We start from the raw sequence: 19,368 nt of genomic DNA, 5'->3' as shown, positions 1-19,368 counted from the left end.
TAGAATTATCTAGATGCTCACGACTTCCCAAAAAATATATCTAAATCCGTAAAACTTCTGTTGAAGTAGGATAAATTAGGGCCAGGGACACGTTGGAGGACCGCGCCCCCCATGATGTGGGTGCGTCACGCTTGCTTGACTATCTCCTCATCGGGGGTGTTGGTAAGGTGCAGTCATTATGGCGCTTTCAATGGGCTCCCAATGCGTGGATTTTACAAATCAAATCCACTTATAGTGCTGAAGTTCCCCCCGAAGGGGAACGTTCGAGGTTACTAAAGTAACCCTTCGTTCCCCGAGGAGGGGAACGGAAGCACTATACTCCGTCGCCATAATGACTGTCCCTTAGCTGTTTGAAAGTCTCTTCAGCTTAAAAGGATGGCGTCTGCTGGCTTCAGGTGTGCTTATATGCTGAGATAATTGCAGATGTCGCACACCTGCGCAAGCTTACGCTGCCAATTAATTTCATTCATTGGCCCGTTCAATACTCTCCAGACAAGCGGCTTCTGATCCGAATCCTCCCAATGCGTGGATTTTACAAATCAAATCCACTTATAGTGCTGAAGTTCCCCTCCTCGGGGAACGAAGGGTTACTTTAGTAACCTCGAACGTTCTGTTGTTCTAAATATAAACGTTTATTATTACGCTAATGTTAGAAATTAGCTTGACATCAATAGTTGATGGGGATTTACGCGAGTATACAGTAATATTTTAACCACATCTAAATCATTACCTTTTCTCATATTCATTTGTTTAGTAGATGCTTTGGTGTTGCAATTTCAGAAAATCACGTAATTTAAGAAAAAACATGGCATTTCAATATTAATTTTTTTTTTTCCTGAGAATGTGTTTGGTTTAGACCTGTCGTGGACAAATAAAGATCTTAAACCTACAATATCGAAGAAGTGTCAAGTCTTTTTAAAGGTCTTTTTGAATCAAAACAACAATTCAATTCAAACTGTTTGTGATTCACACAGCTGATTCATTTAGAAGCAAAGCAGTTAACTATAGGAATGTATCACTGATTCAGTCGATTCATTCATTCATTCAAAAAAAAAAATTGTTGTTGAAACACATTTTTGACTCCTTTTTTTATGTTTTTCAGATGCGTGGTGTTCAATAACAGAGGCGTATCGGGTGAAAAGTTATTGGTAAGGATAATCTTTTATATCTCTTCTGATTTCTCCTCAATAAAATAATTTCGGCTTCATTGTCATGTTGACACACACTGCTGTCAGCATGAATATCAAAACAGTCAAATTCAGACATAATGTCTTTACTAAATGTAAATAACTATTTTAACTTAAACTGTTTAATCAAACACAACTATACAGAGCTTTGATGATAGCTAAGGGGGTATTTGCTTATTTCAATACTATCTTCTCGATAGATACAGTGCATCCGTTCAACATTTTGGAAAAACATGTTACAGCTATATTCCAAAATTGATTAAATTAATTTATTTTCCTTAAAATTCTACACACAATACCCCATAATGACAATGTAAACATTTTTTTTTTAAATTGTTGCAAATTTGTTAAAAATAAAAAACCTAAAAAATCACATGTACATCAGTATTCACAGCCTTTGCTCAATACTGTGATGCACCTTTGGAAGCAATTACAGCCTCAAGTCTTTTTGAATATGATGCCACAAGCTTGACACACCTGTCTTTGGGAATTTTTGCCCAATCCTCTTTGCAGTACCTCCCAAGCTCTATCGGATGGGAAGCAACGGTGTACAGCCATTTTCAAATCTCTCAAGAGATGTTCAATAGGATTTAGATCTGGGCTCTGGCTGGGCCACTCATTGTCTCGGAGGTCTACAGGCAATTCCTTTGTCTTCATGCTTGTTTTGTGCTTTGACATGCACTGTCAACCCTGGGACCTCATATAGACAGGTGTATGCCTTTTCAAATAATGTTCAATCAACTGAATTTACCGCAGGTGAACTCTAATTAAACTGCTGAAACATCTCAAGAATGATCAGTGGAAACAGAATGAGCTCAATTTAGAGCTTCTTGACAAAGGTTGTGAATACTTATGTACATGTGATTTTTCATTTTCATATTAAATAATGTCCTGATGTTTTAAGATTTCAGGATTACAATTCAGTTTCATGTGAGCTTTAAAGAGTGAGAGTCTTTTGAGAGTCTGTTTGTGTGTGTGTGTGTGTGTGTGTGTGTGTGTGTGTGTGTGTGTGTGTGTGTGTGTGTGTGTGTGTGTGTGTGTGTGTGTGTGTGTGTGTGTGTGTGCACTGTTAAAAATTGTCCCGTTAAAAAACAGTAAAATACTGGCAGCTGCAGTTGCCAGCAATGTACTGTTATTTTATAGTATGTTGCTGTAAAAATACATGGACTACATTGATTTACACAATACTCAAGTTAACTCATTTTGCTCACTGAAAGCAACTGCCTCAACTTGGTCAACTGCTGAATGAGTTTATGAAGTAATGTGCTATATATGCTTAGAAGCATACTTATAATGATAACTTATTTTAGTTAATTAGAAAAGTTCGGTTTAACTCTAATGTCTTATTTTTCACAAAAGCACACATACATGTAAATCTGGAATCACCAGAGAGATTCTGACTGCATCAGCAACTAAACAGCCGCTATCTTTAAATAGAGAAACATGCAGAATAACATCAGCAGTTCATTGTTCATCTTTAACTCATACACTGGCTCTACTCTCCTTCACAACGGTGACAGACAGAAGAAATTTGCTTCAGGTTTAACAGTAAAATACTGTTTTTTCCTTGATTTAACGGTAATCTACTGGCAGCTGTGGTTGCCAGCAATCTACTGTTTTTTTACAGTCTATTTCCGTAGTGTAAATTAACAATATATTACTGTTAAAATACATTTTTACACTGTGTTTTTACCTCTCACACCTTTAACCCTTTAAACCCCAGAGCATATACTTCAGTTTTTATTGAAGTGTCCACACTACTGAGTGTTCAAGAAACATGTAGCAAAGCTGAAGTAAATTCATTAATTAACTGACTAATTAAATGATAATTGAGGATTAACAATGAACAAATGAAGAAATACTGAAGGGAAAAAACAAGAACAGAACATACAAAACTTTAGTCACAGCTTTATAATGAAATAACCTGAAGAACAACAAATGATTAAATCATTTAAATGATCAGCGGATGATTAAACAAGTCTACAAACATCATCACCAGCTACACTTATTACTTAATACATGTATTTTTGTATAACATTTACTAAAGTTCTTCTTGAGAAAAAGTTAAAGTTTTACGTCACCATCATGGAGAACAGAGTTTGCTTTAGTTGGGCTCTTAGCCCTGCCATTTTTAACATTTATATATCTTGGCTGCTACAATTGTTAAGAACTTTGTTTAAAAAGCTCCTTTGTTGTGGCATGCCAGCCAAAAACCTAAATGAGATCTGGTAATGTTCATGTTGCTAATAAATGGCAGAGTCTGTTCTCATTTAATATAATAAAATTTACTGCTCCTATTCAATGTTAAATCTATTGTTTTACATTATTTGGCAATGATTTCTGGATGTTTTTAAGAATATCTTGGACAATAACACTGCTCCATGGTGTAAATCGCACTCAAAGAGACATCAATAATCAGCTTATGAACCTCAATAATGGTGACAACTAACAAAATTAACAGTTTAACTCACAAACAGGCAACTGAAAGTCTAAACATAAACAACAGCAGAATCAAACACAAATGAAGAAAACTGTTAGACCATTATACAACATTTATTTATACCGCAATGCATGCTGGGATATTTGTACCGTGCCACTCCCAGCATGCATTGCAGCATGAAACATTTGAGATGTTACCATTGTTGAGATACAAGGTCAGATTCATCAGATATGAGTGTGTATTTGTCATAACTGAACTGTTTTTGTATGCTATTTCTTAACTGTTAAGTAAATACGGAGATATCTTCTCTGTTTCCACTTCTCATTAATTAAATTAATACCTGAAACTAAGCATAAAATCTATTGTATGAGGCCCTTGTTCCAGATTTATAACAAAACATTTATCAGAACTAATTTCAGACAAATAGATTTCTCTATTTATTGACTTTCCAACTTGATTGCTATAATACAAGCATTTTGTTAACTCATTATAGTAATTGGAGAGTCTGAATTAATAAGTTCAAGGGTGAAGAGCCCAACTAAACCAGCCCCTCACTCCATTACGGTGACACAAAAAACACCTTAATTTCTGTTGGATCTCAATGAGAATAGTATGGAAGTCAAATCAGTCAGTAATAAGTGTGTCTGCTGTTGTTTGTGGAGTTGTTTAATGATCCTCTGCTGAGACTGAAGGTGTTTTATTTTATTTGATTTTATTTAATGTTGTAACTCAAGTCACTGTTTGTGTTTCTTGTTTATTTTCTTCAGTAATTGTAATTATTAACAGCAGGTGTTCATCAGTGTCTGAATTCACTCATTAGTGTTCATTAAAACTGTCAGGTGAACTATATTAGTAAACTAGTGTATGAAATAGTGAACAAGGACACAAAGTGTAATTTCAAACACAGACTTCAAAACATCGAATCTGAACTCTGTTAGCTCACAGTTTTCTGCAGTTGGTTACTTTCTCGAAAAAAAAAATGTTACCCAGAAAGCACTGTTTTTAACAGAATATTACTGTTTTAGTGAAAAAACATTATTTTACCGTAGAATCTGACCGTTTTTTAACAGCAATTTTTTACAGTGTGTGTGTGTGTGTGTGTGTGTGATTAAGGATACGAGCCTTCTTTTATATCCTCCTTCCACTGTGCTCTAGACTCCAAGGACTTATTGTGCAGCCAACACAGAGGATCTGGAAGTAGTCATTGAGCATGTCCAGCGGACCATTAACAAAGCTCCGCTCATGGCGGCTGGGGTTTCTATGGGCGGGTGAGTTTAAAACGCACACACTCATGGATTTATCCTGTCCGTATATGGGAATTCAGCTGATATAGTCACACATACTTTGAAAATCTAGGACAATGTTTTTTCCATCTATCCAAACTCTCTACTATAGGCTGTTTGGACTTTGCTACACATTTAACATTACAATTTCAATGATAAGCAAATGTAATATTATTTTTTTTGGGCACACTTTATTTTAAGATACAATTCTTGCTATTAATAAACATTCATCTAAGACTTTGAGCTCAATAAACTACTAATACCACTTATCCAAACTCTCTACTATAGCTTGTTAAGACTTTGCTACACATTTTACATTTAAATTTTAATGATAAGCATATGTAATACTATTTTTTTTGTTCATACTTAATTTTAGGACACAATTCCTGCTAATAATAAACCTTTAGCTAAGGTTTTAATCTCAATAAACTACTAAAACCACCAATCCAAACTCTATTATACATTGTTAGGACTTTGCTACACATTTTACTTTACAATTTCAATGATAAGCAAATGTAATTTTTTTTTGGTCATTCTTTATTTTAAAGGGCACCTATGGTAAAAAAAAATCTACTTTTCAAGCTGTTTGGACAAACATATGTGTAGATTTAGAGTATAGACAGTCATATTGGGGTGATATAAACACACCCAGTTCTTTTTTTTAATTTAACAACATAAAAACGGTGAACCAATTAGAGCGATTTTTAGACCGACCGCAACTTGGCGTAGGAGTGCGGTCCCCCGCCCACCAAATTGATTGACAGCTGCGCGTATTAACATGTCCTGGTAGTCACGTGTATTTACTGTTCGCTAGGATCATCAATCATCATCAAATGTGATCACATGCTTAAAATGCATGTGTATCTGTATGTGTGCGTGTGCGTGAACTGTGTAAAGACATTGTTTGTGATGTTGTTTGTAAAGACATTGTTTGTTAAAGTTCTTACTGTAGTATTTCTCACAAAAGATATGTGAGATCTTCTTCCTTTAAGTCTGTCTGACGCAGCTGAGGGAGGAGATTAAGGCATGCAGAAAGGAACGTAGATACGATCGGCGGGGAGGATTAACCTTAAAAGCGCAGTAGGACAAAACAGCCCCCTGGTGGAAAAATAAGATCTTCTAGGTATAATGAAAATCTGATGGGTGTTTTGAGCTAAAACTTTACATACACATTCTAGAGATGCAAAACACTTATATTAAATCTGAAAAAAGGGGTAACCTAGGTGCCCTTTAAGATACAATTCTTGCTATTAATAAACCTTTAGCTAAGACTTTTAGCTTGCTCAATAAACTACTAATACCACCTATCCAAACTCTCTACTATATGTTGTTAAGACTTTGCTACAAATTTTACATTATAATTTCAATGATAAGCATATGTAATATTATTTTTTGGTCATTCTTTATATTAAGATACAATTCCCGCTATTAATAAACCTTTAACTAATACTTTAAGCTCAATAAACAACTAATACCACCTAGTCAAAGTCTCTACTATAGCTTGATAAGACTTTGCTACATAATTTACATAATAATACAATTTCAGTGATATGCTTACTGTATGTAATATAATTTTTTGTGCATTATTTATTTTAAGGTGCAATTTTCGCTATTAGTAAACATTTAACTAAGACTTTAAGCTCAATAAACTCCTAATACCACCTATTCAATCTCTCTACTATAGCTTGTTAGGACTTTGCTACACATTTTACATTGCTATTTCAATGATATGCATATATAATATTACATTTTTGTTCATTCTTTATTTTAAGAGACTATTCTTGATATTAATAAACCTTTAACTTAGACTTTAGGCTCAATAAACTATTAATTTGCTGCTTATTAATAGTAAATAAAGTTAAGGTATTGGGTAGGATTAAGGATGTGGAATAAGATAAGATCATACATTATAAGTACTAAAAATTAACAAATATCTTAATAATAAGCAGTTAGCACACCAGTTGTTAAAATAAAATGTTTTTTTTAGTCATTTATTACTGTATTGTGTTGCCTTATCATGGATTTATTTCCGTCACGTGATGCAGAAGTAATATTATCCCCTAGATGCCACCACGGCACCATTTCACACTAGATTTAAGTAAAAGCTGAGTGTGCAGTGCAGTTTTGTAATCCTCTCCGTCTTACAGAAAGAAACGGGTCAGCATCACATGGCTTATGCCCAAAAATATAGCAGCCATACATATACAGTACATATAGATCAACTGATTGTTAATGCGTACGCTTGTGCTTTTCATTGCTGTTTTTATAATATCATGACACCCTGCAGGATGATGTTGGCGAACTACCTGGGTCGTAAAGGCTCTGAAGTGCGCTTGAAGGGTGTGGTGGTTTTTTCGGCAGGCTGGGATGTGTTTGAATGCACAGCATCATTGGAGAAACCCCTGGACCGATTTCTCTTCAACTCTTACCTCACCAGCTGCCTGCAGGCGTCCGTGGACCGGTCAGTGGGGTCAGAGGGGGATAAGCCTGTAATGTGTGTGTGCATGAGTGTGTGTGTAGTCACAGGGGATATTATCCCTAAGTGCGCCCCCACCTTCTCTTATTGAGTCTGATGTCGTTTTGAATGTTATAAAATGTGCCAAGTAAGATTAAACTGAATCTGTTACGTATTTTGCTAAAGCACACAGAGTTTGGGAACAGGGAGTAGAAATTAAATGAACATTTTGCACATATGGGGCTTATTTTGCTTTAATTAACTTTTAATCAGCTTATCAACAACTTGCAAAAAAATGACATGGCGGTATCATGGTACTGTGTTGGTGTTTGATATACAGCTCTGGAAAAAAAATAAGATACTGCGTCATAGTTATTATCGATTATCTGACTTTGGCATTTATCACTATGTGTTATGAGTGAGATGGTCATTTGTTTGGGCTTTTTATAATCTACAGAGAACATGTCTTCAAAATAAAAATATTAACATGTAATAAAAAAATATATATTTTAAGGTGATTATTACCCCTTTGAAGCAATATGTTTTTCTGACAAAACAAAACACTGTTACACAATAACTTGTCTATTTACCATAACTTACCTGATTAACCAAGTTAAGCCTTTAAAGTGTACTTTAAGCTAAATGCTAATATTTTGAAGAATGTTTATTAATTAACTTTATGTATCATCATCATGGCACAAGTAAAAAAAAATCAGGTATTATAAATGAGTTATTAAAACTATTGTTTAGAAATGTAACGTAAAATGGGAGAAAAATAAACTTGGGGCTAATAATTCAGACGAATTAATAATTTTAGATTGATGCATGCCTAATATTAGATGGCCAGAAAGTGTGTGTGTGTGTATGTATATATATATATATATATATATATATATATATATATATATATATATATATATATATATATATATATACATATATATATACATATATATATATATATATATATATATATATATATATATATATATATATATATATATATATATACATATATATATATATATATATATATATATATATATATATATATATATACACATATATATATATATATATATATATATATATATATATATATATATATATATATACATATACATACATATATATATATATATATATATATATATATATATATATATATATATATATATATATATATACATATATATAAATAAAGTGTTTTACATCAAAAGTCGATAGAGCAGAGATCAAGGTCCTATAATGCAATTCATTGTAAATAAACAGAAAACACTTTTGAATCAAAACCTGTTAATTAACAGATTTACAATGTAGATATATGATGGGGTGCACAAACTTTTTCTTATAAAGGGCCAAAACTTGATTGAGGCGTGGTGGGCTAAGGCTAAATACACCTAACTGTATTACATTAAAGCTGCCTTGGTAACTTCCTAATTTAATAATATAAAAAAATAGAAAAAATACTTTAATCGTATCAATAATTATAGATATATTTAACATTTTATAATGTACTTCTTACAATAAAACATAATGGGGTTTAGTAATAACATAATGGAGACCAATGTTTTTTTCTTATTTATTTACTAAAACAACAACGTCCCACACATATATCACACATATATATATATGTCAAAATCTGAAAAAAAAGTGTTTTAGGCTTTCATGACCCTTTAAAAATCTGATTAATTTACATTCAATTAAAACATTTATTTTCAGTTGTGCTTTTTTTTGTTGCTCAGCAATTAATCAAACAAACAAAAGGTTATGTAAACAATTATGTAATAAATATATAAGTAATTTGCCCCAACCTTCCCCATCATTTGTCTCTTTTCTCTGATTGGTTGGTGGGCTAAAGGTTACCATGGGCCAACTTTGGCCCTCTGGCCTTAGTTTGGGCATCTCTGATACAGATGCATGAAAAACCTGAAAAGCACTGTTTATATTAATATTATCTTTGCCATATTATAGTCATTTTTGGATTATATTTAGCTTGTAGAGTATTTTTATTTGTATTTTTATTTGACAGTGCTCTTTACTGAATGTATTTACTAAATCTGTGACCAAAAACCCTGAAAGGTGTGTATTGTTGCAGCTTTATATTCACTGAGAGCAAATGAGTTTATGTTCCACTGAAAAAAAAACATTGTTCAGGGAAGACATTAATATAGATTTAATAAGAGCATAAAAAGCTAATTACAAAGATGAAAATAAATCAAGTGTATCCTCTGTCTTTGTGTTTTGCTATTCAACAATTTAAAAGCTCATTCATAACTATAAAAAATTTACTCCTAGACAAAAAAAAATTGGGTTTGACCATATTTGACCAGATTTTCATTCTATGTCACCTTTAAATATCAAATGTCACAATTATTATACTTGTTGAGATTGCCTCATACCTCATTGTGACACTTCATGTTTTGATTCGACAGTCACAGAACCATTCTTGAAAAGAAATACGACATAGACCATGTGATGAAGGTGAGTTATTTATTCTGACTCGTCACGTTTTTTGTTACAACATGTTAATGTGTTTTGTATTATTCTTGTGCTGTTTTTGACTTTCTTTATGCGTTCCACAGGCTAAAACTATACGAGAGTTTGATGAACGTTTCACGTCCATCATGTTTGGTTATCCATCCAATGATGACTACTATAGAGACGCTAGCCCGATTCACAAGATCAAGTCTGTGCAGGTGCCAATGCTGTGCCTCAACGCAGCTGATGATGTCTTTTCCCCCAATCACGGTGAGTCGGCCAGCAGAGCGTTTATCAAACAATGACATACTGTAACTTACGGCTGGCCTACAAAAGTTTGTTTGTAGTTTGTTTGTAGTGTTTCCTGAACTCTGTCAGAGATCCATCGTTTGAACCATGTTAGTTAAGACATAATAATGTCTTTAGATAAAATCTGTTAACACATGATTTATATATATTTATATTTTATAAAATATATATTAGTAGAACATTTATTTTTTCCCTCAATTTCTGTTTAACGGAGAGATTTTCTCAACACATTTCTAATCAAAATAGTTTTAATAACACATCTGTAATAACTGGTTTATTTTGTCTTTGTGATGATGACAATAAATAATATTTGACTAGATATTTTTCAAGAAACTTCTATATAGCTTAAAAGTGACATTTAAAGGCTTAACTAGGTAATTAGGTTAACCAGGCAGCTTAGAGTAATTAGGCAAGTTTTTGTATAATGATGGTATGTTCTGTAGAATATCAAAAAATATATAGCTTAAAGGGGCTAATAATTTCGTCCCCCAAAAAATGTATTTAAAAAAATTAAAAACTGCTTTTATTCTAGCAGAAATAAAGCAAATAAGACTTTCTCCATAAGAAAAAACATTATCAGACATACTGTAAAAATTTCCTTGCTCTGTTAAACATGATTTGGGAAATACTTAAAAACGAAAAAAAAAAAAATGAGTTACACTCATCATATTAATATAAATAATGATAATAATAATGATGATAATAATAATAATAATAATAATAATAATATGTATTAAAAATTGTTTGTTTCCGTAGGTGTATAATTTTCCATGCATTCTTAAAGGGTTTACAAAAAAATTAAACTTGTATCAAACCTTTATGAGTTTCTTTCTTCTGTTGAACACAAAAGAAGATAATTTAAAAATTGTTGGAATTCCAGATGACCGTTGATTTCCATAATGTCTGTTTTTTCTACTATGGGTGCCATTGGTCACAGGTTTCCAACATTTTTTTCAACAGAAGAAAGAAATTCATAAAGGTTTGGAACCACTTGATGGGGAGTTAATAGTGAGTAAATTTTTATTTTTGGGTGAACTATACCTTTAAATGAAGCTCTTAATGAACCCTAATATACAGTTAAAATCAGAATTATTTGCCCCCTGAATTATCAGTCCCCTTGTTTATTTTTTTCCCCAATTTGTGTTTAACGGAAAGAAGATTTTTTTTCAGCACATTTCTAAACATAACAGTTTTAATAACTCATCTCTAATAACTGATTTATTTTATCTTTACCATGATGATAGTAAATAATATTTGGCTAGAAATTTTTCAAGACACTTCTATACAGCTTAAAGTGACATTTAAAGGCTTAAATAGGGTAATTAGGTTAACTAGGCAGGTTAGGGTAATTAGGGAAGTTTTTGTATAATGATGTTTTTTTTTTTTTTATTTATTTATTTATGTAGATTATGGAAAGAAACTGTTTTTATTCTAGCCGAACTGAAACAAATGAGTTTCTCCAGAAGAAAAAAGAAAATATTATTAGACATTCTGTGAAAATTTCCTTGCTTTGTTAAACATCATTTGGGAAATATTTAAAAAAAGAAAAAATAATCTAAGGGGGACTAATAATTTTGACTTCAACTGAATGTTAATAAATTTATAAATAAAACACTAATATATAATAAGGGACCAAGCCAAAAAAAAATGAATGAATATATATATATTGAATTAATTACTAAAACACTATAGATGGGGTGACGCAGTGGCGCAGTAGGTAGTGCTATTGCCTCACAGCAAGAAGGTCGCTGGTTCGAGCCTCGGCTGGGTCAGCTAACGTTTCTGTGTGGAGTTTGCATGTTCTCCCTGCGTTCGTGTGGGTTTCCTCCAGGTGCTTCGGTTTCCCCCACAGTTTAAACACATGCGGTGCAGGTGAATTCGGTAGGCCATAGTGTATGTGTGTGTGAATGAGTGTGTATGGATGTTTACCAGTGATGGGTTGCAGCTGGAAGGGCATCCACTGCATAAAACATATGCTGGATAAGTTGGCGGTTCATTCTGCTGTGGCTACCCCAGATTAATAAAGGGACTAAGCCGAAAATAAAATAAATGAATGAATGAACACTATAAATGTTTCATATATGGAAAGTAAAGATACACTTTTAATATAAATGAATACTGTTAATCTTTATTTTTTGTTTTCGCAAGCTTTGAAAAATGTAATAGAAATCCACTTGTAAATCTTAAAAGTCACCGTCTTCATGAGCCATAGCTGCAACAAAATGGCATATTTTTTTTCCATAGTGCACTACAAGGGGATCACACTTGAGCCATTTTGCAGTTTTACAGAGATTTCATTAGTTCGATTTTAAATCTGCTGCTTTGGTAATAGGCAATGCCTCTGTAGCTCCGCCCTCTTTTAAAAAGCACTCATTTGAATTTAAAGGAACTGTCACCAAGCAGCATCATTTGGATCACAGAGTTCAAAGAGTTAAAACTAACCCTTTATATTTTGAACTGAAACTTCACATACACACTCTAGGGACATCAGAGACTTATTGTTTAAATCTTGTAAAAAAAGGGGGCAAAATCAGTGCCCTTTAAGCTTTGTAATGAAAGAAACTTACATTTGGGCCATTTTTTTTTTTTTGCTTAGCTATTCCAGTGGAGGCCGTGAAGCAGAACCCCAATGTGGCCCTCCTCATCACCTGTCATGGTGGCCATATTGGCTTCCTGGAGGGTCTGTGGCCTCGGCAGAGCACCTACATGGACCGCGTTTTTCGTCAGTTCACCAAGGCTGTGTTTGAGAATGGCAATGGTCTGGATGATCTCTACTGACCCTCTCATTCCATTCCCTCAACAGAACAGCTGTGAGCAAAAAAAAAAAAAATTATTCATTTCCAAAATGACAGGCACAGGTTCACTTGAAGGCCAGAATAGTTTTTTTTAAGTCTAGTCATATATTTATTGAATTATTTTAGTAGTGTTTTAACTTTTTGATTTTCATTTATTGAACAAAAATGATTCTTTGACTTGCACATTTGTTCATCCGTCCATCAGTGCACTTATTTGTTTCTAAGCTGCATTCATCTGTGACTTGCATGCGTGTGTATGACTCTCTTAATTATGTAATTTTATATATGCTTTAACTCTGAAGGGCATGATAAACCATCCAACCAACTGAAGCACTTATTTAGATGACATTACTCAACATTATGTGGAGAAGTGTACTAAATCAAAATGAACCTAAATCAAATCAGCACTAAAGAAAAATAAAAAATAAGAATATGTAGCTGCAGAAAGAAAATGAAGCCTAATTTAGAATAACTTCATTACTGTAATGCAAAATAGTCTCGTTCCTGTTTCATAATGCAGTGCTAAGTATCATCGTGGATATATTTATGGAATATGGGCGACATGGTGGCTCAGTGGTTAGCACTGCCACCTCACAGCAAGAGGGTCACTGGTTTGAGTCCCAACTGAGTCAGTTGGCATTTCTGTGTGGAGTTTGCATGTTCTCCCCATGTTGGCATGGGTTTCCTCCACAGTCTAAAGACATGTGCTATAGGTGAATTGAATAAACTAAATTGGTCGTAGTGTATGTGTATGAATGAGGGTGTAAGGATGTTTCCCAGTACTGGGTTGCAGCTGGAAGGGCATTCCCTGTGTAAAATATATGCTGGATAGGTTGCAGCGACCCCTGATGATTAAGGGGACTAAGCTGACGGAAAGGGAATAAATTAATAAATACACTGTCAAACCCAAATGTTAAGGTAATTCAAACCATTTGAGCAAACCGATTGCTACAAACCATTTGTTCAAAAACTTATCCTAATGAGAACTGTGAACTTAATCTATTTGAGTAAACGAAGCAATTTGAGCACAGTAACCCCTGATTAATGAAGAGAACTCAAACTAAGTACTGTAAAACCCAGTAAGTTAAGGCAAATCAAACCGTTTGAGAAAACCAATTGCAGCAAACCACTTGAGTTAAGCTAATTTATATGAGTACTTACTCCATTTAAGTTGAAGTAATGAGGTATTTAATTAACTCTTTGCCTTCAACACTGAGTTAAAAACTCTTTTCAAATGAGTAAAATTTACTTTCAGTACATTTTGAGTTAACTACTCTCATTTTATTTGATAAAGTTGACTGTTGGGTTTTACAGCGTATTTGTAGAATTATTCCTCCAAAATGACTTTACTCATCCTCTACATGTTTTAAACCTATTTGAGTTTCTTGTGGTCAACACAAATAAGATATTTTGAGGAATGTTTGGTAACCGGGAGCTATTTTCTTTCATAGTATTATAAAAGTAACTGGCTATCAGTTACCAACATTTTTTAAAACATAATCTTTTGCATTTACCAGAAAAAGAAACCGCATGAGGGTGAGTAAATGGTTTATTTTTGGGTGTACTATCTTTTAAGATAATATATATCAAAATAGTATCAGGGTGGCCCAGTGGCTCATGGTTAACACTATCGCCTCACAGCAAGAAGTGTGCTGGTTCGAGCCCAAGCTGGACCAATTGGCATTTCTGTGTGGAGGTGTGCTGATTCGAGCCCCGGCTGGGCCAATTGTCATTTCTGTGTTGAGTTTGAGTATTTTTTTCCATGTCCACATGGGTTTGCTCTGATTTCCCTCACAGTCCAAATGCATATGCTATAGGTGAATTGAATGTATGTATGGGTGTTTTCCATTGTTGGGTTGCGGCTGGAAGGGCATCTGCTGCGTAAAACATATGCTGAATATGTTGGCGGTTCATTCCATTGTGGCGACCCCTGATTAATAAATGATTAAGCCAATAAGAAAATGATTGATCGAATGTCCAAAGTGTGTGAATGCCAGAGTGTATGGGTGGAAGGGCATCCGCTGCGTAAAACATGTGTTGGATAAGTTGGTGGTTCATTCCGCTGTGACGATCCCTGATTTAAAAAAAGGATTAAGCCAAAGGAAAATAAATAAATCAATGAAAATAATATTAGCGAAATATTTACAATTGAAGTTTTTTATGAAAAGATTTTTGGTTAGTCAGGGTGGTAAATATATCTTTTAGGCCATTTAGTTTTTAAAACATGGAACCTCCAAAGGAACAGAATTTATCAGAAAAAAAACATAAGAGCTTCTTTAATTGTCATTAAATAAAGAAAAAAATAAAGAAAACAGCTCAATACCTTTGTTAATAGATTTAGTCAAATTGCACTATATCAAATTGTGATTGTAGCCGTGAAGGTCAAGGGCATTTGTGCAGTTGTTTTTAATTATAAAAAAGGATTTCACCTAAACTCTTCCAAAAAAAAAAAAAAAAACGATGCAGTGAAGCAAGGAGGTCATATTCCAGCTCCACTTTTACCTTCTTATGTAAACATAAAAGATTAATTCAGTGTTTATCATACCATGTTTGACCTCCTACATGTCAATGACCATTTATCCTAGCAGTTGATATGCTGCACCAAGGCCTTATCAGTTTGGTCCATTCTAGTGTTAAAAGGAAGCTTTATATATTATTATCCGTATTTTCACCATGTATCTTACATGTCTGTTGTTTTGTAGCCCTCAGGACTGACCCCAATTTCTCTTTTTTGTTTGAGTTTCATGTAAGTGTCATGTTAGTTTGCATTTTTAAGGCAAGAAAAGATTGTATTTACCATATCACGGTTTTTAAGTTTCCAAAAGAATGTACCACACGCACTTTGTTTCTCATTCATTACTTCAATGTTGACACTGACTACTTTGTGAACGATAAATGAATCATTTTGACTTGGAATGTGAAATTTGTTGTTGTTGATGGCATTAAACCTGTGGAGGTAAAGTGTGTTATTTTGGACTTAACGAAAGTGGCTTCAAGGATTCTGTGAATGTGAAAACGACTTGAGCTACTGTTTGTCTGAACATTGTAAAATATGTTACATGCTTTTAATATATGCTTTAAATTCACTTAAGACTCAAAATGCTTTTTATATTAATGCGCCAATGAATTCTTAAAGAGATAGTTCACCCTGAACTGAACATGTACGATGTACCTCAGACTTTTTTTTTCCTACAGTAGAACATCGAAGTACATTTTTGCTGAAACTCTGGTCTTTGGTAATTCACAGATTGTCAGTCAGTAAATACCATCGGCACTTTAAGAGTCAAACAATCATGAATATGCAGGATATTTTATTTGTGACATTACCCAGCAGGCACACAATGTCATATGATACTCTAGGTAGTTGGTTATATATTGGTTGCGACTTCTTAACGTCATAATGTGATGTTCATACAACGCCAAAGTCTAACATCAATATGCGCTGATCTTTGGTTTTTATTTGTGGCATTAACTAACAAAAATTCTAAATCATATTAACATCATAATGTGAGGTCCATACAATGTCAAAGTGTAACATCAGTAGACGCTGATCTTTGGTTGGTTTTAGGTTGTGGAACTAACCAACCAAAGTTTAACATCATCTTAACATCATAATGTGATGTCCAGATAACGTCAGAGTTTAACATCAGTAGACGCTGATCTTTGGTTGGTTTTAGGTTGTGGAATTAACCAACCTTAGTTTAATGCCGTTTTACCATCATTATGTGACATCCATATGACGTTAAAATGTAACAATGGTAGACATTGATCTTTCGTTGGGTTGAGGTTGTGGAATTAACAAACCAAAGTCCAACATCATATTAACGGTATAATGGGATTTCCATACAATGCCAGTGTAACATCAGTCGACGCCGATCTTTAGTTGGTTTAAGGTTGTGGAATTAACCAACCAAAGTCCAACGTCAACATAACGTCATATTTTGATTTTCGTATAACGTCAAAGTCTGACATCAGTAGACCCTGATCTTTGCTTGGTTTAAATTTGTGGCATTAACTAACCAAAATCTAAAATCATATTAACGTTAAAATGTGATGTCCATACAGATGTTGATCTTTGGTTGGTTTTAGGTTGTGAAACTTACCAACCAAAGTCCAACGTCATCTTAATGCCATAATGTGATGTCTATTCAATTTCAAAGTGTAACAAAAGTAGATGTTGATCTTTGGTTGGTTTTAGGTTGTGGAATTAACCAGCTAAAATTGTACAATGTCAATCTAATGTTCTGTGCCTGCAGGCTACACTGAGGTCTTAAAATTTACAAATTAAGCTTATGCACAGAACTGGAATATTGCATTTCTATAAACATTTGCAAAAAAAGCACTATTTTCATCCAAAAAAAAAGCAAATACAACAAAACGGTCCCTTCCTAATAAATTGGCACCAAATATCAAAAAGAAAAATGGAATTTTACTTATGGTAGGAGAAGCCACTGTGGGCCTTTTTCTTATATAATAAATTACTTGCACCTCAGAAGACAAAAACGAAATTAACTGAATGAAATTATAATTGGTTTTTGGAGGCTCGAGACTACTCTTTAGGAGTTCAGTCTCTCAAATAGTTCTGCTAGATGATAATACTGAACCACTTTAAAGAGAGACCTAAAGCTAAAAAGTCATTTTAGAATGTTTAGACCAAAACAACATTTCAGATATCGGGCAATGTGGTTTGACCACTAGTTTGTCTATTAATGGCATTCCATTGTGCCCCAGATTTGACAGAAAGTGAAGTTTATCTATAAACAAATTTCGAGAGAATCACATGCTTATGATTGTTCACAGCTGTTCCAACTTTAGCTAATGACTGATTATCCTATCAGACGATCCTTAACTCAATATAAATAACCAGACTTTTCTCATCTTAATATCTTTGTCTTGAAGAAACCCTCCCACCCAACCCTACTTTTCCTCCTTTCAAACAGGTGACACGGTGGCCAGTGATTAGCGCTATTGCCTCACAGCAAGAATGCCAGTGGTTTAATTCCCTTTCAAACCAGGCAACATTTCTGTGCGGAGTTTTGCTCGTTCTCCCCGTGATTGTGTGGGTTTTCCCCGGGTCCTCCGTTTTCCTCCCACAGTTTAAAAACAAGCACCCTAATCAATTAATCCAAAATATTTTAGCCAAACTCTGAGTACACCTTTTCCGCATCCATATCCGACACTTAGCTACTATAAGCAGGAGGGGGAGTCATTGCGATCTACCTAAGCTCAAACTCCCCTCTCGCCTTGCAACAGGAGGGAGCCCAGGGCTCGAGGATCTTATAAGCTTAGAGCTCTCTCCCGGGACAGCGCGCCAAACAAGCTTTATTATTAATCATCAGCTAAGTGTGAACTCTTGAAAGCTTTTTTATGATGATAATATTATCTTTTAAAACTAAATCACATGACTTTTTTATGCTGGTGAATGTGTTTATGGTAAATAAACAAACAAAAATATGATTGATGTGTTTCCATTGTACTTTATGCACATTTTTTCTTACATAATAAAAAGTTTATCCTACTCAAAATTAAGGAGCGTATTGGCATTTCCATTTAGATTTTTTTTTTTTTTAATGCGATAGTTCAAAATGCGCATAAAAATCTGTGTATGAAAGTCAGTGGTGGAAAAAGTACTGAAAAATCTTACTCAAGTAAAAAAAAGGACCATTCCTTGCCCAAATGTAGTGCAAGTAGTCAAAGTATCTGTTGTAAATATTACTCGAAGTATGAGTAAAAAGTAGTCCTTTCAAAAAGTACTCAAGAGTAGTGAGTAGTGAGTATTACACTTTGAAAAGCTGATACATTTACATGTAATTTGTGTATGTGTGTAAACGTAACATTCTGTAGTGTATTTAATTATGGCCCAGCAGGCACACAACGTCATAAGCTCATATTAGGTTAGATTTAGGTTGTGATGTCAGGTGACCAAAATTCTATGTCTAACCGGCGTCTAAGGACAACATTATTTTGACGTTCAATAATGATATCAAATGACGTTGATATTTGGTTGATTTTAGGTTGTGTTAGTGACCATCTATAGCTTTAATCTAACCTCATATTAATGTCTTATGATGTTGTGTGTCTGCTGGGAAATGTTTCCATCTATTATTATTTTCATTAACCCTTTTTCACACAGGTCCAAAACCACATCAAGCAAGCAGAAAAACTTTTTATGCGTGTGAATTCAGTGATTTGCATGCAAAATATATAATTTTTTAATGTTGTTGTTTGTTTGTTTTTGACTCTTAAGTCCTGGTAGCCATTTTCTTGCATTTTATGAATCACCCTAGACCAGTTTCAGCTAAAATATTATTTAATGCTACAAAGTCACCTACTAACCTAAATATCTTTTGAGGTTCGATTGAACTATCTCTTTAAATTAGGCTATATAAAAAAACAAGAGAAAAAAATCTTGAGCAGC

At 33.7% G+C, this 19,368-nt stretch overlaps 1 protein-coding gene across 3 annotated transcripts in view; it reads left to right on the top strand.

Moving 5' to 3' along the window:
- abhd3 (abhydrolase domain containing 3, phospholipase) overlaps window positions 1-16,036 on the top strand; it is a 60,174-nt gene extending 44,138 nt beyond the window's left edge. The window contains exons 4-9 of one of the 3 annotated variants that reach the window (XM_073915985.1): window positions 1,103-1,148; window positions 4,783-5,439; window positions 6,134-7,371; window positions 9,801-9,849; window positions 9,951-10,116; window positions 12,752-16,036. In XM_073915985.1, the coding sequence (XP_073772086.1) occupies window positions 7,079-7,371; window positions 9,801-9,849; window positions 9,951-10,116; window positions 12,752-12,933 (690 nt within the window). In that variant the 5' untranslated portion in view covers window positions 1,103-1,148; window positions 4,783-5,439; window positions 6,134-7,078 and the 3' untranslated portion in view covers window positions 12,934-16,036. 3 annotated transcript variants of the gene reach the window in all.
- Window positions 16,037-19,368: the final 3,332 nt, after the last annotated feature.

This window comes from Danio rerio, chromosome 2 (assembly GCF_049306965.1).
Source record: "Danio rerio strain Tuebingen ecotype United States chromosome 2, GRCz12tu, whole genome shotgun sequence".
In the NCBI taxonomy this organism is placed as follows: Eukaryota; Metazoa; Chordata; class Actinopteri; order Cypriniformes; family Danionidae; genus Danio; species Danio rerio.
Note: the sequence above shows the minus strand (reverse complement) of the source record. Positions and strands in the feature narration are given on the sequence as shown.